This window comes from Eschrichtius robustus, chromosome 8, assembly GCF_028021215.1.
Source record: "Eschrichtius robustus isolate mEscRob2 chromosome 8, mEscRob2.pri, whole genome shotgun sequence".
Lineage (NCBI taxonomy): Eukaryota > Metazoa > Chordata > Mammalia > Artiodactyla > Eschrichtiidae > Eschrichtius > Eschrichtius robustus.
In genome coordinates, this window is record NC_090831.1 from 54,681,768 (window position 1) to 54,704,124 (window position 22,357).

Here is a 22,357-nt window from a genome sequence, read left to right on the forward strand (position 1 = left end):
GACCCGCAGTTCTGGAATGAGGATGGCTCTGGGACAAGGCTCTAGATGAGCTCGTTAACAACGCCTCACCTGACCATGTGTGTAAGCTCTGCAGCTGTTTTGCCAGCAGGATCACTTATCTTTGCCCCAATAGGAAAGGTTCTGTCACAGAAGCTATTTCTCTGTTGCATCTTTTGTGAATCTTTTTCTATTAGTGCATTAATCCTAAGAAGTATTGCTGGCTTAAAGGATTTATATGAAACGTTCAGGGGTCCACCACTGTAGCGTTTAATCACCTTCATTGCCACATGGTCTTCAGCTCAGGGCTAAAGGCCAGAACCACAGATTTAAAGAGCTGTGCCTGACTCAGTCCGCGCATCTCAGCCGACTTATTTACCTTCTGTTCGTTTACTGGTAAAAAGGAAATAATAAAAGTGCGTGGCACTCTATTATTTTCCATCTAATTATTTAGAAAAGCCTCCCCTGTGAATTGATTAAAGTATTATATGGAGTGAAGTTTTCAAATAGGCTCTGGGTAAATCTACGAACTCCTATAAATCCACCCATTACCTCTAAATGGACTTCCTTTGAAGTAGGTCATTCTGTAAATTATGAGGACCTTAATCCTGTGTTTAGTTTAAACATATTTTGCAAGAGAATTTCTCCTAGCAACCTGTTGGGGTATTAGTTTGGCCCTGATGCAAACGGAGTTAGCCTTGAACTGCGAAGCACAGAATCCCTTGTTTGATTTGCCAGAATTTGTTTCCTAAAATTTAAAAATATTTTCTGTGTTTCTTTTGTTTTAGTAATGGCAAGTGAGTTTATTGGACTGAAGATTCCACATTGTTTTATTATCCTAGACAAAGGCATTGAGCACCCAAACTGTTTGGGGCAGGTCATCAAAAGCAGATGTCACCCCTGCCTGAATCCCCTTTCATCTTCCATTCTCCACGTCATCATCTTGTTGGGTTTTGCTTCAATATGTTCAACTCTTCCTTTACTCTCCATTCCTGCTTAGACTACTTAGTAGCCTCAGTTGTCATCACCTCAACTGGGTGTCACTGTGATACGTCCAAGTCTGCCTCCTTGATTTTAATTCCAGATATTCTAGGCAACTCTGCCTCCTGTTTCTTGGCTAATGATCCCCAAGCATGCTTCCACCATGTCTGTCCCCAGCTAGGAAACATACTGTGCTCCTTATGGATTACCACACACCTTCCAATGTACTCCGCCTGACTTTCGAGGCCCTCCACATTCTAGCCTGTCCCTCACAGCCCAGCGTGCTCTCATTTTCCATTACTCAAGACGTTTTGCTTTTTCCTGTTACCATGAACAAGCCATGATCATTTCCAGGGCCAGTGGATATGGGTGTGCAGCTTGTGTATAGCCCCCTGGCATTGGGCATCATGCAGAGCTGGTCATTTCAACTTCCATGATTTTCTTTCTTCCCACTGCTTGACTGTCTAAATCCTTCTCAGCCTTCAACATGTCCCTGAGCCATGATGTCTTCCTTAACTCTGCCAATTCTCACTGATCTCCTCTTCCTTTGAAGTTCTGCAAGTCTTATAAGCTCTTCCCCCCAAAAAAGTTCTTAATAAGAGCTCCCCTACTACGAGCAAAAGAACCCCCAATTATTCATCTTTCCATCTCAGAACACAGTAGGGCTTAGTGACTATTGAATAGTTTTCTCTTTTTTCAAATGTGATTGTTTTAACTCTCCCAACTATTTTCTGAGCTCCTTGAGGGAATGAAGGCTGTCATCCACATCTGTAGCTCACATGGTGCTGAGCGCAGGATTGATGTTCTATAAATATTGGTTGTCTGATTCCTGGGCATGATCTATAATTAAGCCAGAAAGAAAAAAGAACATCAAATGTTGATATGCTTCTTAGAGCAAAATCAGCGTCACCTCTGGTTGGAGTCCAGAGATATGTAATGTGAACCAAAAGTGTGTGATCTTCAAGCCATAAGGCCCATTTCAGGAAGTTGTCCAAATTGTCCAGAGAGAATAATGAATTAATCATTTTTTTCACCAACAGCAATAAAGTAGATTTCAAGCAAGGCAGCTTCAATTATTTAGAATACTGAGTAGGTACTCAAGGTTATTAATATTGCAAACTGAAAGGCAGAAACGCTAGAAAAGCAACACTTCTGCCCTCTTGTTAGAGGCTGAAATTTTATGAGGATTACCTGTTGTCATGGCAGAAAATTATTCTAATTACATATCCAACAGTAACTCTGAAGAGTCTTAAATTCTCTAGTAAATGCTCCAGAAAACAGCCACAAAATTCTGTCATCCCATCTGTCTTTTTCTTCTTATGGAGAATCTGTGCTGCCTTAGAAAGACAAATGCAAAATTGAAACAGAAAGCAAAGTAGCCTCCCGTAAATGCCTTCTTTGCTATCTTCTCCTCTAGCATTTTCCCTGTCATATCTGATCCTGTGATGATTGTCACTTCTTCTTTGGGGGTATTTGTAGGATTTGAGCATCAACAGGATTGTCGAATCTCCACTTGTTTTGCCCTTTCCCAGACTGCCTTCAATCCCTCCAAAAGCCTCTTTGCCAGGAGATACTGGTCCACCTGACAAACACCAGCGTGGAGTGTTAACTTATGTTCATTTTCAGGCTTATATCTTGTAGTGGTGGTGGTAGGGTGCTGGATGGTGATCCACTGGTACTAGATAGGGGTCCACGAAAGAAGGAGCAACCCTTTAAATCATAGTGGAATTCATAATTAATGCTGCAAATGTAAATGGGGCAGCTTACATCTGTCTTCATTTCTGGTTTATACACGCTCACATTTAGGGAGTTAGGCTCAGCCCAAGCATCATGGGTCTTAGGAGTTTCTGTTATTAGATTACCTACTTTGAAAATCTGATGAAGCCTATGTCTCTTTCATCAGAGAAGTACACAGGCATTCTTCATATGATTTCAGGAAGTTCCCAGGCCTTCTAAAATCTATGTAGCCCAGACTGAAGAGAGTAATAAAGATACTTTCTAACACACCTGCACTCCTGACTGTGCCTGCATTGTTCTAGGTACTTTACACTTAATATCTCATGTATTCCCCACAATAATCTAATGAGGCAGGTCCTAGGATTATCCTCATTTTGCAAATGATGGAACTGAGGCCAAAGACGTAACCCGTTCACCTTTCCACAGTGCTTCCAAGTCTTCCCTATGATTTCATGGACTCTTGACTATATTTCTTCTTCTCTTCTAATGTCTACACCCTAAATAGAGATCTAAAAAGCATCTTGTCCATACAACTTGAGAAAAACTATTAAGACTTTACAAATATTAAGGCCTGTTGATCCTCTGAGTCTCCCTTGTAAGTAAGTATGAAATTCTGTTGTTACTATTGTGAATGGTATCTGAGACCGTTTCAAATCTACCTATTTGAAAAGTGAAACAATATCAGTTTTGACCTGAAATCATAAAACTACAGTTCCGTGTAATGCCCATCATTGCAGAGAACAACTCTGTAAGTGATGGGGAATTCACACAATATTTGGAAGGAATGGCATTAGTGCTCAGAAAGTCTACAGCCAAAGAGGAGCCAAGGGTTACAAATACGCACGTAGCCCAGGGGACCATGACCCAAACTGGCTCATCCTGAATCGACTGGAGAACAGAGTCAGATTCTCTCAGCCTTGACGACGCAGGTTTTGACATTTCATCAGGAATCATCAGAAACTTTATGACTAACAGCTTTTCCTAGTTCTAAATCAATAGACATAAAAGAGCACCTGCAGATAAAAGATTGAGTTAGCGGCTCTGCTAACAGCAGTTGTGAATTTTTACCCCTTCAAGCATCTCTTCCTCAAGCCCTCTTTTCCCTCCTAAGGGACCAGGTCAGAGGGAGAGACTCAGATAAGTGTCACATTTAAATTTCCTAAGAAAGTTCTTCATTGCTGCTCTTATCAACATTACCTCTTTTAAGTAGGTTTATTTAGAGATAAAGATTGATATGTCAAGTGTTTCTCTCTATCCGGGCTTGATACAAAGCTTTAGATTAGAAAAACAAACTGGAGGGATTGCCTAGAACACATTCACAAAGTTTGTGTGCTTGTAAAAATGTGTGCAAAATTTCATGTTACTATCCAATCACCGTGTACTTGCATGTGTGTATGTGTGTGTTTGTGGGGAGATAATTTTGATTAAGTATTCGCTGTGGAATTTTTTAGGTTAGACCAGTTTTGAACATAGAATAGACGAGATTTATTAGTGACAACAACACATATATATTTCACTGTTTGCTAGGTGTTTTCATAGGCATTATTTACTTTAGCCTTTATGACCATCCCACAGACTAGGTTTTATTATCCCATTTTATAGGTGAGGAAACAGGCTCAAAGAGGTGAAGTGCTTGGTGAAGGTCACAGAGCTAATAAATCAAGAAATGTGGGACATGACCTAGGTTTTCTGATGGCACTTTCAGTGTTTGTTTTATTCCCCCATAGCTGTATTCAGAGTAGAAAGGATGAGGAAGTCATGTTTCGGGTGTTGGCAGTAAAGAAGGTGCTTCGGGAATAACCTGTGTAAAGATTTGGGGTTTGCCTAGAGAGGGGATTATGTGGGAAAAGTTGGTGAAGATCATATCTAGACCACTGTTTGTTCACCAGGTCATGCGACTTCCTTGGGCCTCACCTGGGATTGATCAACAGCAGCTCCAGCCACATAGAGAGCTGTGATTTAAGAGGTACCTCACTGGGTTAGATTCTGCATGTAGATCCTGTCTAATCTTCTCAGCAACCTGGTAGTATTAGTATTACACAGAACAGATCATGGAGGCTCAGAGAAGCCAAGTAATTTAAGGCCATGTAACTAGAAGGTGGAAAAATCTGGGTTTAAACTCAGGCCCATCTGGTTGCAAAGCACGGGTCTCCCCATTCCACCACCCAGGTCCCTCTAGTAGCCACCTTTGTGGAAATCACTAGTTCTGTGTCAGGATGAAAGTGGTATTACTTCAGCAAAGGTAGCTGGGAAGTGGGCAAGGCAGAAAGCTTTTTTAGCCTGTTCACATCTCCCTCCTTTCTTACTATCAGAGATAAATTTTTTTTCTAACCATGCCCTATAATAACAGTTCTCAAGTTCCTTGGTCTTGGGACCCCTTTACACTTTTAAATTATTGAGCTTTTGTTTTCTGTGGGTCATGTCTATGGATACTTACCGTATTAAAATTGAAAAGGGCAAAAATTTTAAAATATTTATTAATTCATTTGATAATAAACTGATTAGATGTTAATAGAAATATGTTTTATGAAAAATAACTTTTCCAAAACAAAACGAAGTTAGTGAAAAGAATGGCATTGTTTATATTTTTGTTAATTTCCTTGATGTTTGGCTTAGAAGGAGCTGCTGGAGTGCCTTATCTGTTCCTGCATTCCGTTTGTTGCAACATCACATGTCCGTAGCCTCTGGAAAATACCAATGTATCCTCATGAGAAAATGAGAACAAAAAAGACAAATAACATTTTAGCATTATTAAGAAAATAATTTCTACCGTATGGAACCCCTGCAAGGGTCTTGAGGATCCCCAGTGGTCCCCAGACCACACTTTGAGAATTGCTGCCTTATGTAACCACTTCAGTATTCACTAGGGCTAGTGAAAAAAGTGAATGTTTGGGTTGGATGGAAACTTACAGGTCACTGAATCCAATCATGCATCTGATAAAACAAAATTCCATGAAGTCTGGTGTAAGCCCCCTATTTTGCAAGGGTAAGGACTATTTTAGGTTCAAAATGGACTTTAAGTGGATAGAAAAGCCTATATTATGTTGAGAAGAAATTTTACTCTGTGGTTTCCATCTTCAGTCTTAACTCTGTATAGAAGGAGTCCAATTTCTCTTCTGTATATTCAAGGTATATTAAAACAATGACCTTGTTGTCCCTTGAGTGCTGTCATCTTCTTTAAGCTAAAGAGCTTCTTTATATTTAAGAACTTAGGAGACATTCCTGCTCTGAGTGTTCTCTAGCCCCACATCTATATCTTCTCACCAAGATCTTCGAATACCAATCTGAACTCATACAATGTTGCCAGAATGCTCTAAGGCAGATTTTCTCACGGCTTACTCTGTACTTAGCTTGTGCGTCAATGCTACAGATGTTTCACATTCACAAACAGGAAGAAACATACTGTCAAAGGTCTCTGTCTTCTGGTTGGGCATGACCTTTGACACCCTGTTTGCTTTCCCACTCCCTTCTGCCATCCTGGTCCAGGCTCTGCTTTCTCCAAGGCATCATTTCATCTCTCCCTTCCCTTTCACCCCTACGGGAAGGCAGTGCTCTAGGTGCAGTGCTTTAAAGTTTGCAAACAGCTTTGCAAACGTCATCTCATTTAATTAGCACAGAAACTCTTCACAGAATGCATGGATGCAAGTATTATAAGGAAAACACAGAAGTTTCCATTAACCCAATTTTATAGATTACCATGTTAATACTTCATGCCTGGGATTCTATAACCTGCTTTGCTGGCTGCCCAGCTTTCAACGTCTCCCTATTTTAAAGCACTCTACATACTGATGCTAAAATCATCTTCCTTCCCTGCTGATCTGAACATGCCACCATCTGGAGTCCATTTATAGCCTCCCGTCACCCTTGGGATAATGTATTTTCCTGTGACCTTTGAGACTCTGCATCTGCTAAGACCTCTGGCTTGCTTTCCTCAACCTAAGATGACAGTGTTTGGCTAATCACAGCTTTGTTCATTCATTTGTTCATCCAGCATTCATTCATGCAGGCATTTTTTAACTTAGCATCTAGAATGTGCTAGGTACTGCAATAGACACTAGAGGGGAATACAAAAATGAATCATATCTGCCCTCCGGGGTTTTATAACCTCATCTAGGTCTTACATGCAAACATTTAATTCAAATACAAGACTAACTGTGATAAGAGAGGCCGTGAAAGTAGATTCATAGTTGTAGGTATACTCTGGGGTTTACCTGAGGAAGGATTAATCCCAATGGGCAGAGCAGAGAAGGCTTCTGGGAGGAGATATTGTTTGATCTGTGAAAGGATGAGTAGATTTCCATAAGCAGAGCAGGGAGGATGGGACAAGTCTGGCTTGGCTTTCTTGCTGTCTGTTGGTCAAGTTATTTTTCTTATTGCCTTCTTGCTCTGTCTTCTTGGGTATTCTTCTGCACCAGTGTCCTATATACCCAAGGGCCTGGTAAACTTGCACACCTGACTTAAAAAAAAGAAATTTCCAGGATGATAACAGTAAATGGCATATAAAAAGGCATGAATAGAAGGATTTTGTTTCAAGATTATGAGTGTAAGAAATAGAGGACAAACTTATAAGGAAGAGCATCCACCCTTATCAGCCAGTCTCTGGCTGGAGCCACCAATGCTAATAGTGTAAGAAAAAATGTACCATCCCCGAGGGCGATATTTGCATGACGCAGAGTGCATGATGCACTACACAAATAATAGCACAGTATCACACAGGTTTGTCATGAACCATCTGATGGCAGATAGTTCTATTTATGACGCTTGAACACTAAAATAAAATGAGTAAGGCTTAACATTTTTAGGTTTGAAACATGTTTCATTATTTTGCTACATTTCTCTTGACTGCATATTCATTCCATAAGAAAACATAAAAATAATGTTAGTATCGAGTACACAGTTATATGTGGCATTCTCAGCAGAGGCGGTATGCACTGTACTGGGTTTCTAGTGCAAACTCTGCCTCTGATCTCCCACTGCTCACCCTTAGTCCTTGGGAAGGTCTGATTCAATCCATTTTGATCATTACATATTAAAGTGTTGGCAGGCTTGAATACAGAGGCGAAATTGTATTTAGGTTTTCCATTTCAGAGAGCTGGTAAAGCAATGCAAAACATCTTAAATAGAGGAAAAATTAAAACAAGAGATTTTAAAATTGTTTAAAATTAAACAATTTAATTTTAAATTAAAACAAGAGTTGGGAAGGATTGGACACCAAGGAGGACTCACCAAAGTCCTGATAGCTATGGTGTTAGGAGACTCTTTAGCATGACATACATTGTGTACATGTATCGGGAGATATGTAGGTACACAGGCAGGGGAAAAACACAAGGGAAAACCCAGCTAATAGATGCTTTCCTTGGCATTCTTTTTTTTTTTTTTTTAATTCATTTATTTATTTATTGGTTGTGTTGGGTCTTCGTTGCTGTGCTCGGGCTTTCTCTAGTTGCGGCGCTCGGGCTTTCTCTAGTTGCGGCAAGCAGGGGATACTCTTCGTTGCGGTGCGCAGACTTCTCATTGCGGTGGCTTCTCTTGTTGCAGAGCACAGGCTCTAAGCGCACGGGCTTCAGTAGTTGTGGCACGTGGGCTCAGTAGTTGTGGCTCGTGGGCTCTAGAGCACAGGCTCAGTAGTTGTGGTGCACGGGCTTAGTTGCTCCGTGGCATGTGGGATCTTCCCAGACCAGGGCTTGAACCCGTGTCCCCTGCATTAGTAGGCGGATTCTTAACCACTGTGCCACCAGGGAAGTCTCTCCTTGGCGTTCTTGATAATCACATGGGACCACAAAAATTAAAGGGGGAAAACCAAGGTGAGTCACTGCTTCAAATTTCATACAACTAGAAATGGAAAGACACATGCTGTGTGTTCTCCAAGGGCCCAGCGCAGCAAGGGGCTGAGCGTCTCTGCTCCCTTCTGTCCTCTGAGCACTGCAGCCCAGTTCCACCCTTTACTATCAGATATTCGGACCCCAGCATAGTTATCTCTCCAGTCCTTTCTCTTGAGCTCCAGCTCACCCTCTGCTCTTGCTGGTCAGATTTTCACTGGGGTGCCTCCTAGTTTAGTTAGTTTAACTGCTGTGTAAAACGAAAATCCTCAAAACCAGCTCCTCCTACTTCCTGACTTCTCTAAATCCAGAGCCATTTTTTTTAATTTAATTTTTTTGAATAGGTAATATTTAAAAAAAAAATAATAAAATAAAAATTATGCTTGAAAAACATCTCCCTTCTTTCCTTTCTCATGCAGCCAAGTCGGGGGTATGTTCTTCACACTTTTCTGAACCATATGTTTTGCTCATCTATTGTTGTGTAACAAATACCTCTAAACTGAGTGGCTTAAAACAATTTGTTGCTAACTCTCATAGTTCGGTGGGTTGATTGGGCTCAGCTGCGGAGTTCTTGCTTTGGCTTCTCCCCGTGGTTGCCGTCAGATGTTAGCTAGTACAGGGGTCACGTGAAGGCTTGGCTAGACTGGAGGTTCCAAATGGCTTCCAAATGGCTGGCAATTGATGCTGGTTGTTGGATGGGAGCTCAGTTGCCAGAGCACTTCTATCTAGACTCTCCAGATGGCTTGGGCTTCTCACAGGAAGCTGGGCTCTGAGTGGGAGCGTCCCAAGAGAGTAGGAAGTGAAAGCTACCAGGTCAATTAGGGGCTACTTACAGAACAGGCAGTCTTACCTCTGCTGGATTCTACTGGCGAAAGTAGTCAGAGGGCCAGCCCACGTTCAAGGAGATGGAGAAATAAATCCTGTTTTCTTCATGGGGGAGTGGCAAGATTGTATTGCAGAAGATCGTAGGGATAGGAGACACTGTGTTGGTCATCTTTGTAAAATACAATCTGTATCACCACCTGAAGTACTTTTCTACTCCTCCTAACATGTGTCCAAGCCCTGAGGAGCTTTCTTTATAATCTCTGACATCTAACCTCTCTCTGTTTCCACTGACCCCGCTCGTTCAAACCCTCATCGCTTTGTAGCTAGGTGAAAGTCAGAGTTATCTTCCTGGTCTCCCATTTCCCCCCACTGCAAATAGCCAATAAAACTTGTGTTTTCTTACCATAGGTATTTCCATAAACTTTAACTTTGATGATGTCATTCTCCTAAGTAAAAATCAGCTCTGATACTCCAGTGGTTTTGTTTGACCTGTGCAATGTTGGCATACATAGGATTTGCTTTTTTTTTTAACTTCCAACATTGCAAAATCAGGAGAGTTTATGTAAAAATCCAGATTAAGCTCCTTTTGAAAAACTGGGTCCTCATATGTGGTAAAATTCAGTTCTTCAACTAATATGTTCTAGATACTGAACAAAAGGAAAAAGACTTTCAAGCCCTTGTGGGACTTCTTATATTCTTGTTGTGGGGTGGCAGACAACAGAGAAAATGGATAAGTAAAATAGATAGAATGTTGGATGGCAACATTGGAGGGCTAGGAAAGAGAGCAGGAAAGGGGCAGATGGGAAGGGCTACAATTTAAAATCACATGGTCATGGATGGCCTCACTGAAATGGAGACATTTCAGTTAAAAAAAACTTAAGGAGTAGAGGAAGGGTAACACTGAATTCTAGAACTATGCTTTCTAATAGAGTAGCCCAGAGCCATAAGTGGCTATCTCAATTTATATTAATTAAAATTAAATAAAATTTAAAATTCAGTTTTTCAGGCACACTAGTCACATTTCAAGTGCTCAAAAGCCACATGTGAGTAGTGGCTACAAAGCAGATATAGAACATTTCCACCATTGCAGAAAGTTCTTTGGGGCTTCCCTGGTGGCGCAGTGGTTGAGAATCTGCCTGCCAATGCAGGGGACGTGGGTTCGAGCCCTGGTCTGAGAGGATCCCATATGCCGCGGAGCAACTGGGCCCGTGAGCCACAATTACCGAGCCTGCGCGTCTGGAGCCTGTGCTCCGCAACAAGAGAGGCCGCGATAGTGAGAGGCTGGCGCACCGCGATGAAGAGTGGCCCCCGCTTGCCGCAACTAGAGAAAGCCCTGGCACAGAAACGAAGACCCAACACAGCCAAAAATAAATAAATAAATAAATAAATAAATAAATAAAAAAAAGAAAGTTCAACTGGACAGCATTTCAGAGGAAGAGTATTCCATGCAGAGGGTACAGCAAGTACAAAGGTCCTGGGGTGGGGTATTGCTTGATTTGAGCTAAATAGTGGCATGGCTCTTCCGCTTACACATTCCTGCTATTCCTTATTGCCTGTCTTATACCATGGCTATATGGTAATTGTCATTTAGCAGCTTACCCCAAGCCAACTTTCCAAAGGTCCTGTTGACATTGAGTTTTAGACCTTTGGTCAATGCCATAGAATCTATGGGATAAAGTCCAAACTCCCTGGTCTTGCATTGAGAAGCTCTGTGAAAGAGTGTGAAGACCAAGGATCTGGACTAGGAGTCAGAACACATGTGTTCTATTTCAGAGCAGAGGAGGTTCATGGTGTGATTCAAAGGGTATTATCAGGGGTGATATGGCACAAGCATCCCCTAATCAGAGTGATTATTGACCACAAGTGTCCTGGAGGGCCTCTACTGGACCAGGACTAAAGGTCTAGTGGACCTTTAGTTGGTGTTTCAGGAGGGAGTTTGGAGTGTGGAGTATCACACAGGGGCTCAAGGCAATGCAGAACTACCAGTGGAAGCAAAAGTATTTCAACATTATATAAGCTGGTACACTCATATGGTACATACAAGTAGGATTTCAGCCTTCAGTATATGTGATAGGTATTTGGAAATTGTAATGGATGATAGAGTTTATTGTAGGGCCCTTGGCAGTAAACACAGCTTTAGGTGACAGGATTTAAGGCCTTCTCCAGTGTGTCACCAGCATCCATTCTGATATTTTCTCCTTCTCTATCACATGATCCCTCTCTCCCACCAGTATGACACATTCAGTGCCCAATATGTTCTGTGTCCTACCACCTTGGCGTTTTTCTCATGTTTTTCCTTCTTACTCAAAGGACCAGCACCCTTCTTTCTGCCTGGTTGAATCTTCTGGACTCAGCTTGAAGGCACAGCTCAAGCTCCCTTCACTGACTTTTGCCTGTCCCAGACCAGAAGGATTTCCTCGCTCCTGTGGCCCTCAATGCCCATTATTCACACTCACCTGGCAATTCCCAAGAGTACAAGGCAATATCTTTGTTATTTTATATGTGTATCTAGTCCTGGGCCAAGTTTTAAGTTCCTTGAAGGCAGAGGTCACAGGTCATTCTTCTTTTTTCCTTACCTGGCCATATTTCCATATATATTTGCCAAGCGTCTACCTTGTGAGGACTGAAGGGTACAGTGGTAAACCAACCAAGGGCCCCGATCTCCTGTAATCCTCATTTGTCAATTTTATTTTTTTTAATGTGAATAAGCTTACTCAATTCTTACAAGTCTTAGGCAAAGATAGGGACCCCAGTGTCCTACTGATAAGGAGTAAAAGCCCTGGCTGGCCCTTGTTGAAGAGAGATTGATCTGGGAGGTGAAGTTTCACAGCTATCTGGACATTAAGGCCCTGCTGGAATAGTTTCACTCCCAGGGCTCCACTAATTCCTACCTCCTGGAATGGTGTAAACAATGATTCACACCACAGTAGGCCTTTACGCTTTACCAAGCACATTCATCATATGCATCAGGCTTTCAGGGAAGGTCAGGTTCCAACTTGTTACCAGAGATTCACCTCCAGGTCACCAGACTTGAACCTATTTTGCTAAACACCTAGCATAACGAACAGAAGTCTTCTCCCCTTGGCCTTTAATGATGAATGTGCCAAAGAGGGGACGGCGGGGGGGCAATTCTACCTCACTGGTGTTTGACTTGTAGCAGAATACAGAGCCTATTTTGAAGTTCTCTGGCAAAAACCATTTTTGGGAATAGCGATTACGATTTTCAGCCAGGCTGTGGTGGGAACGGGGAAAAAAACCATTGCGCACACGGGGTGGGGTTGGTGTGTTCCAGACTTCCCAGCTCGCTTGGTCGAAGTTCAAGTCAACGCTGGCAGAGAGGAAAAGGGAGTGAAGCGGGACTTTTCAGACTAAAGGGAGTTGGGGGATGGGCCGGGCAGTAGAGTGGGTTTGGTGCTGGATTCTGGGGATCCCGCACCTGTGGAAGAGACGGTGCCCAAGGTCCGGGGAGTGGCTGCCGGGGTCCAGGTCCGCGGGCGTCCAGGTCCGCGGGCGTCCAGGTCCGCGGGCGTCCAGGTCCGCGGGCGTCCAGGTCCGCGGGCGTCCAGGTCCGCGGGCGTCCAGGTCCGCGGGCGGTGTGCCGCCGGAGAGGGCGGGGCGGGGCGGGGCGAGGCCGGGCCGGGCGCACCTGGGCGGGGAGGGGGAGGTGCGCGGGGCTGAGCCTGGCGGGGGCCGCGGCGCGCGCCAATGGGCAGCGGCTGGCTGCGCGCCCCGCGCCCGAGCCGCAGTCGCGCCCTCTCACTGCCTGGCGAAGGCGTGGACGGCGCGCGGAGGCGAGCGCGGTGAAGACGGGCCGCCGGCGCCGCAGCCTCAGCCGCAGCCGCAGCCGCCTTCAGGGCATGAGGATGGCCGTGGGCTCCGTCAAGATGCAGCCGCCGTGCGAGAGTCCGGCCCTGGCCGCGGCGGCGGCAGTGGCGGCGGCGGACGGCGCCTTTCGCCGCAGCCCCAGCGCCCGCGAGCCGCAGCGCGAGCCGCTGCAGGTGCCGCCGCGGCCGCGGCTGCGGGACCTGCCGGCGCTGCTGCGAAGCGGCCTCACTCTGCGGAGGAAGCGCAGCGCCGCCGGGGGCCGGGTGAGTGGCCGGGTCCTGCCGGCCGGGATGGGCGTGGGCGGCGCGCACGTGGAGCCCGCGCCCACCCTCGCGGGCGACCGAGGGGGGCGTCTGGAAGTTGGGGAGGTTCCGGGAGGGGCCCCCTTGTGAGGGACTGGGCAGAAGATTGGCCCGGGACGTCGGGGTCGTGGGGTTCCCCCAGGGGAGCGACGGTTTGCCCTTCCCCCATGTGCACCTGACTTAACCCAAGCGCACCTGGATTCAGGCTGCGGGACCGTGAGCATCGCCGGAAGAAGGGCCGTTTGCCTGTCCCCAGAGGGGAAGCTGCAGGTGTCCGATGCCTAACAGTCTGCCAGCCCTTTCCCGACAGCGAGCCTCAGGCCCCACGAGTGGGATCTCCGTTTGCAGGGGGCATGAGACGTGTGCGCTGGTGTTCGATGCCCTGTTGCAAGCTTTGGGCATCGTCACTGGCTCTGGCCGACGCTACGGACGAGGGGGAGACCCCGGAGTTGGAAGCTCCGGGGCGAGCTTTAGCTCCCGGGTTCCCAAGTCGCCAGCACTTAGTACTCGGCGACACCCCCAGAATCTTAAATATTGACTTCCTGCTGGTGTGTTCGATAGGATTTCCTGGTGGAGGACGGTGCCTCATTGGGTTCTAAGGGCATCTAATGGCCCGAGCAGGTCAGACGTGTTTTGCGGTTAAGAGAAGTGGGGCGGCCTGGGGTCTTTCATAAGTCACCCAGCAGGCCCTGCCGGGGCCTCTGGCCACGGGGCTGACTTGTCAGGTGTCCTTGCTCACCGGGGCCTTGGGCACCTTTTGGTGGGTTTTACTGAGCTTTTAAAAATTTGCCATCCTTAAGGAGACTTGACCGAGAAGCTACCACAGTGTAGATTTTTTGGACTGTAAGTTAAAAAAGAAGTCTTGGTTGTCTGTCTTAAAAGATCTTACTGGGGGATTTTCAGCTCTTGCAAGATAGGTTTGTGGAAACTTGAGAGTTAGGGAGAAACACTGGGTTTGGTATGGCTTCCTTTGGTCAGGGAAGGGTCTGAATTGATGGAGGTCTTCTGCCTTTCTAGGCTGTGTTCCTCCTTTCCTAAGAATTTTTCTTCCCGCGTAGGGATGACTGTACATGATCTACCTCAGAAGGATGTTTTGAGGATTAGCTGAGTGTAATAGGACATCTTGAAGTCCATGACCAGGGGAGTTTAGGAATTACCCACAAATGACCTTAACGTGTGGCGTACAGGATTGCCTGCAAAGAAAGCGAGGAAATGTGTCCCAAAGATGTGATGACTAAATAAACACAAGAACCAGAGTTATAGACCTTGCAGGCGTCTAGGGAAAAGTAGGTCAAATCATGTTCCTATTATCCTTGACAGTTACTTTTTCACGGCACAGAATACTGAAGATGTGAGGGCAGCCAGGCAATCTGTGAGCAGAATTGCTGAGGGTTTCTTTATAAATAGATCTGGAGTGTTCATCTGCATAGAGGCTTGTGTTTCCCTTGCCTGGGATGATGTTGTGGTGGACCTTGCCTATACACATATGTACTTAATTATTCTGAATGCGGTTACTTCAAATAGTGTATACTTTATTGGCCCTTCTTTAGTTCTAATACTGTATGACTTCTCTTTGGGACATTCCAAACACATTTCATAAGTGCATGGCCAGTTTTTTTATTGGAGGAGGATTGTCAAATTTTCCAACATTGGAAGCCCGTAATTTTCAACTATTTTCCCCTCCTTTGGCTCTGGAACCACCTTTGTGTTTTTGGAACCTTCCCATCAAAGGAGTTGGAAAGGATTTGAAAGAAAGAGAAAAATAAGTGAAATATATACCCATATTAGTTTGTTCAGGCTGCTATAACAAAATACCATAGGCTGGGTGGCTTAAACAACAGAAACTTATTTTCTCACAGTTTTGGAGGCTGAGAAGTCCAGGATCAAGGTGCCAGCAGATTTGGTTTCTGGTGAGAACTCTCTTCCTGGCCTGTAGACAGCCACCTTCTTGCTGTGTCCTGACGTGACCATTCCTTGGTGCACATGGAGGGAGAGAGATCTCTCTCTCTTTCCCTTTTCTTTTTTGTTTTTTAAATTGAAATATAGTTGACATACAATATTATGTTGGTTTCAGGTGTACTACATAGTGATTTGACGTTTGCATACATAACAAAATGATCACAAGTCTAGTTACCATCTGTCTCCGCACAAAGTTATTGCAATATTATCGACCATATTCCTTATGCTGTATATGACATCCCCATGACTTATTTATTTTATAACTGGAGATTTGTACCTCTTCATCTTGTTCACCTATTTTGCTGCCCCCCACCACCCATGACCACCTGTTTATTCTCTGTATCTTTGAGCCTATTTTCATTTTGTTTGTTTTTTAGATTCCACATATGAGCTCATACAGTATATGTCTTTCTCTAACTTATTTCACTTCGCAGAATACCCTCTAGATCCATCCATGTTGTCACAAATGGCAAAATTTCATTTTTTTTTTAATGGCTGAGTAATCTTTCATTATATGTATATGTGCCATCTTTATCCATTCATCTATCAGTGGACACTTAGCTTGTTTCCATATCTTGGCTATTGTAAATAATGTGGCAGTGAACGTAGGGGCACATATACCTTTTCCAATTAATGCTTTTGTTTACTTTGGGTAAATACCCAGATGTGAAATTGCTGGATCATGTGGTAGTTCTATTTTTAATTTTTTGAGGGACCACCATACTGTTTTCCGTATTGGCGGTGCCAATTATAACCTTAACCAGCAGGGCAGGAGAGTTCCCTTTTCTTCATATCCTCGCCAACACTTGTTGTTTGTTGTCTTTTTGATGATAGTCATTCTGATAGATGTGAGGTGATATTTTATTGTGGTTTTTGAATTGCATTTCCCTGATGATTAGTGATGTTGAGCATCTTTTCATGTGCCTGTTGGCCATCTGCACGTCCTCTTTGGAAAAATGTCTCTTCAGGTCCTTTTTTAAATGGGGTTATTTTTGTTTTTGTTTTTGATGTTGAGTTGTATGAGTTCTTTATATATTTTGGATTAGCCCCTTGTTGGATATATCGTTTTCACATATCTTCTCCCATTCAGTAACGTGCCTTTTCATTTTGTTGATTGTTTTCTTTCACTGTGAAAAAGCCTTTTAGTTTGATATAGTCCCATTTGTTTATTTTTTCTTTTGTTTCCTTTGCCTGAGGAGACAGATTCAAAAAAAAAAAAATATATATATATATATTGCTAAGACTGATATCAGAGTGTACTGCCTATGTTTTCTTCTAGGAGTTTTATGGTTTCAGGTCTTACATTTAAGTCCTTCAACCGTTTTGAGTTTATTTTTGTATATGTTGTGAGAAAATGGTCCAGTTTGATTCTTTTGCTGTATAGCTCTCCAGTTTTCTCAGCACCATTTATTGAAAAGGTATATTCTTGCCTCCTTTGTCATAGATTAATGGACCATATAAGCGTGGGTTTATTTTTGGGCTCTCTATTCTGTTTTATTGATCTGTGTGTCTGTTTTTGTGCCAGTACCGTACTGTTTTGATGACTGTAACTTTGTAGTATAGTTTGAAATCAGGGTGTGTGTGATACCTATAACTTTGTTCTCTTTCTTAAGACTGCTTTGACTACTTGGAGTCTTTTGTGTTTCCATACAAATTTTAGAAATTTTATTCTAATTCTTTGATCTCTCTCCCTTTTCTTATAATGCCACTAATTCCATCTTGGAGACACCACCCTCATGACCTAGTCTAACCCTAAGTACCTCCCAAAGCCCCTCCAAACACTATCATCTTGAGGCTTATGGCTTCAACATATGAATTTTCGGGGAACACAAACATTCAGTCCATAACAGAAGGGTTTGAAGGAAAGAGAAAAGCATGAGAAATATGTGCCAAACCAGTGGATGACTTGTAAGCACCTGGGGTCATATGGTTAGCCCCTTGGTTAGGGCAGTGATACCAGTGCAAATAAATCACGGCTTAGATCTTTTCGTGGACCTTTAGTTTTGTATCTCATGGGCCTTACTTCCAGATTACAGCTGACTGATTATAGGGACAAGTTAGCACAAATTCATTACTAGTGGTAAGAAAGTAGCTTTGTGCATTACACAAGTTGGTAAGAAAGTTTGCAACTTCTGTATTGACCAAGATCTGATTTAGGAATATGTGAGTCTCTTGCTCATGCTGTCTTGGGCTCCCACAGATCTTGACAATCTGACATCAACCGTCATCTAATAAGCTCTTTGTGGGTTGTGTTGCCCAACCCAGGCGCCTTGTAGGCTGTCTCTTATGAGTAAAAATTAAGCTGACATTTGTTACTACAAGAACTCCTGGTTCCTTGGTTCAGTCACTTCTAATCATATTGAATTCAGAATGCAAACTGATTAAGACTCTTTGCACTGCTTTAGGCTAAGTGGGGAATGACTAAATTTTTCTTTCTGGGAGGACCTCCTAAAAAAGTCAGTGGTAAGATAAGGCACAGATGGAATTTCCACCGAAACCATTTAATTGTTTGTTTCTTTTTTTAAACTTTGTGTTATGGAGATTATGAGAGATTAGTGTAATTACTACCTACCTTCAGCAGCTATTAACATTTTGCCAATTTTGTTTCACTTATTTCTCCTTTCCCCACTTTTTTTTAATGGGGGCTGGTATATTTTAAAGCAAAATCCTAAATATTATGTCATCTCATTCATAAGTGTTTCAGTTTATATCTCTGATAAGGGCTTTTTTCCTTAAAAAAAAAAAAGAAAAAAACATAAAAATTGTATACCTTTCTCAAACCTAAAAATATTAACAGAATTCCTTAATGTAATTCCCATATTTAATTTTTCTCAAAGGTGTCTTTTCACTTATGATTTGTTGCAGTCAGGAATTAAACAAGGTCTACACATTGCATTTGGTTGTTAGGTTTTCCAATATATTTTATTTTATAACAACCCCTCCCCCCCTTCTTTTTTCACGCCTTTGATTTGATGGAGATAGCGGGTAATTTGTCAGGTAGAATGTCCCGCTTCTGGGCTGACTTCTTACTTGTGGTGTTGTCTAATTTGTACCTTTATTTTCCATGTTTCCTATAATCTGGCTGTGAGATGTAGAGGCTTGATTAGATTCAGACTTAAAGGCGAGCATCCTTGGTAGGTGTTACTGTGTAAAAGTGTTGCATCACATCACGAGACATGTGATGTCTGGATGTTTCTCTCTTTGAGATATCAAAGTGATTAGTGGGTTCAGGTAGCGTCATCTTACCCTTCTACCTTTCACCTAATGATTGTAGCATCAATCATTGATGATTGTAACCTAGATCCATTTCATTAGAGGTTGCAAAATGATGATGATGTAAATCTATCATTCCTCTTGCATTTATCAATTGGGATTCTGTCTATAAAGAATTTACCCTCATGAACTACTTAGGTCTCCTGAAAATCAAATCGTGTAGGAAAGACAGGGAAAAAGCTTAGTTTTTTCCTTCTATCAATTTTCTGAGTTATGATTTAGTGCCCTAACAACCTCCCATGATAATCAATGAGTTTTTCTTTTTCAAGTATCAGTAAGATCTTGTGGATCTTAATGTATTTGTTTCAATCCATTGAAGTCAGTATTCTTCTTGATGCTCAGTTTATACTTATCTCCTGTATACTTTTCTTTTTAATTTATTTATTTTTATTTATTTATTTATTTATTTATTTATTTATTTATTTATTTTTGGCTGTGTTGGGTCTTCATTTCTGTGCTAGGGCTTTCTCTAGTTGCGGCAAGCGGGGGCCACTCTTCATCGCGGTGCGCGGGCCTCTCACTATCGCGGCCTGTCTTGTTGCGGAGCACAGGCTCCAGACGCGCAGGCTCAGTAGTTGTGGCTCACGGGCCTAGTTGCTCCGCGGCATGTGGGATCTTCCCAGACCAGGGCTCGAACCCGTGTCCCCTGCATTGGCAGGCAGATTGTCAACCACTGCGCCACAAGGGAACCCATCTCCTGTATACTTTTTACAAGGCCCTAGTAGTCTCTAATACCTTTCTTGCTTTCCGGCACAAGGTATTCTAAGCTTATCTTGTCCATTTCCTGCTCCAGACCCAAAATCAGCCATTTTCCAAGGAGTACTGATTCTTTTTACTGAAAACCATTTGTTTCCCCCAACTTTTTCCTCTCCTAGCGGTTGCATTTTTTTTTAACCTTTATTTTAAGCCTTTCATCTTAAGTTTTTGTTTCTTTTAAAATTCTTCTCATCAGATGTTTCTAAGACTGTCATTTTCTCCCTCTAATAAAATAACTGGTAACTACCATTCCCTCTTTCTATATATACTGTCAGACTGCTGGGACTGGCTTATTTTGGGCTTTGGCTGCTGTGATATTTTCTGCAGTGTTCTACCACTTTCTTCATCTCCTTGAAATCTGTTTCATTTACAGCAGCTAGAATGATTCACCAGTTGCGCCAGTTTGTTCACCAAAGTCCTCCAGTGATGCTCAGCCTTTGCATTAGTCTTCTCTCCCCTGACCTCTTCCCTTGAGCCACCCTTCACTCAGGCAGGATCCCGATGACGTGACAAGTGCTCTTCAGACTTGAGAAACTGGAAGTTCTCACTTTTTCATTTATTACAATCTCTACCCCATGACTCCCTCTCAGAGAAGATCAGAGCTGCCCATTTCCTGTGTCCGAGCTGGAATGTTTTAGGTGTGACTTAACACCCTCCTCTGCTGGAAATAAGACTTTGTTGATTGAGAAGGACATTCTGCTCCAAATTATACCAGTATGGCCAATTTATAGTCATTTTATACACACTTCTCACAGGCAAAGCATGTAATTTGTTCCTTGTATTTAAACTAAAATCAATGGCTAACCCTTCATAGCACTTAATTATGTGCCTTGCATGTTCTTATGTAAACTTTAACCCTCACTAGAAGCTTGTGTGTTCAATGCTATTATTTGTATTCTGCAGATGAGGAAACTGAAACCCAGAGGTAACTTGCCCAAGATCACTGAACGGGTAGGGGAAGGGAGGTTTGAATCCAGTCTCAAATGCACTGAGGGCAAAGGGTCTATTTATTCTGAATGCCCATAGCCTTATTGTACCTGCCCCTATGACCTTCCACTCTGAGTGGTCAGTTCATGCTGTTGATAATGCCACACGTTAACTTTTCTTTCATTGGAGCACAAAGAGGCTTGTGATCCACCTACTGGGATTGGGGTAGAGGGGTGGAGGGCTGGGGGGAGGGGAACTACTGTGGTTATAGGTGTACGGTAACTAATATTTACTAAGATTAAAAGTTGCATTCAGTGTGTCCTAAGCAAAAACACCCAGGCCCACCTTGATCAATCCAAAAAGCTTGTGAATTCATCCTGCTTACTTCTTTTCTTAATCTGCTTACGGTAGCCTGTCAGAAGATAAAGGCCATTAAGGGAGGCGTGCATCTTTCAGGAAAGGTGAGTCAGGTCAGATATGAGGGTACATGTTGGTTTTATTTGAGAAACATTGACTTCCTACCAGCTCGAACTTTGATATCATAGAACTATGTCGACCATGGCTATAAGTGAAGTAAAACTCTGTGAATGTCACCTCTAAAAATATTTGGGAAGAAGGAAAAGAAATTACAGATTCATTTATTCTATTTTAACTTCTTGTAATTCTAGCAAAGGACCTCAAGGGCAAGTTAATGCCATATTGACTTTCTTTCTCTCCCCTCCGACCCCCTCACACAGGCTTTGGTTGCATAATTAGATCAGAGGAAAAGAGCTTGGGCCACAGCTTCAGAAACTGGGTTTGAGCCACAGGGCTGTCACTTGCATGTTATTCTCTGCATGTATCCTTGCATGTTATTCTCTGAGCTCTCTAAGCCTCAGTTTCTTCCTCTGTAATGAGATACACTGTGGATCAGGTTTTTCTGAGAGACAATGTATGGGACGTTTTGGACACATTGGAGCTTAAATTTTTCCTTCCCCAGCTGGATGCTTATTCTAGGCAAATGGACTTTCATAGACATATTTATGGAAATCTAGGCGCAAAAAATTTTGCTTTCATATGCAATGTCAGTTTCCAAGTTTTTAAAAAACGCGATGTCCTAACATATAGTGAATATTTTAGATAGTGTCTAAATACTGGTACCATACAAAATAGTCTGTGTTTCACACTTGCACTGTTTCTTAAATTGACTTGGCAGTGATTGGTAACTTGTGCAGCTAAAAATAGATGGAAAGGTGGGAGAAAATTCATTGGGGATGACTTGTCATTTTTTTTGCCTCAGTATTTCATAACAACCCTGGTTATGAATACTGATCTTTCCAGTAATGAATATGTTACCTAGGAGTAATTTGTGAGAGGTTATAAGATTTTATGGGAAGTTGAAATAGTTAAAATCAATGACTTTTTTCCATGGCTAATTATTATGATGATGTATCATTCATAAATGGGTATGGAAAAGGGAAAGTCCACAGACACCACTGTGGATTCTGGCATGTCTTTTATCAGATTGAAACTTCAATAGTCCCCTAAAGGGAGGAGGTATTTTCATCTGTGAGGAAACTACAGTCCAGAGAGGTTAAGTAGCCTTCCATGATCACCCAGCTAGGAAAGAGTATAGGTAGAATGGAGCCCAGGACCGTCTGATTCCAAAATCTGTGGCCTTTCCCCAAAACCATGTTGTCTAAGACTTTGACAACAATTATAACGTGGTGTATTGAAACAGTGGGTGCCCCAAGGAGCTCCAGTGGCACAATAGGTTAGTGCATGGTACTTATAAGAAACACTGGGGGCCCCAGACATTTCAAGTTTAGTGCAAAACACAGCTTATTTTCTTTCCCATGTCTCTAGTAATGGCTTCCAGGATCAATCTATAATTACTCGCAAGATGTGGCGATGGCTTGAGTAGCAGCTGTCCGTCATCTCCCAGCAATATCAGCCATTGTACAAGAAACATGAAGG

The 22,357-nt window shown here is 42.9% G+C and overlaps 1 protein-coding gene and 1 long non-coding RNA gene across 3 annotated transcripts in view; one reads left to right on the forward strand and one right to left on the reverse strand.

Annotated features, from left to right (window-relative positions):
• Positions 1-5,216: 5,216 nt before the first annotated feature.
• LOC137768830 (uncharacterized) lies at positions 5,217-12,844 on the reverse strand. 2 transcript variants are annotated; one of them, XR_011074817.1, is made up of 3 exons: positions 12,796-12,844; positions 6,927-7,167; positions 5,217-5,399 (listed from the first exon to the last, which is right to left on the reverse strand). It is a non-coding gene; the product is annotated as an uncharacterized lncRNA (long non-coding RNA). The 2 variants fall into 2 exon arrangements; XR_011074816.1 differs by having other exon boundaries at positions 6,927-7,171; positions 12,796-12,842.
• Positions 12,845-13,216: 372 nt separating this feature from the next.
• Positions 13,217-22,357, forward strand: part of RAPGEF5 (Rap guanine nucleotide exchange factor 5) — a 213,284-nt gene continuing 204,143 nt past the window's right edge. The window contains exon 1 of the mRNA XM_068549953.1: positions 13,217-13,447. Coding sequence (XP_068406054.1) covers positions 13,217-13,447 — 231 coding nt within the window. The remainder of the gene's footprint in view (positions 13,448-22,357) is intronic.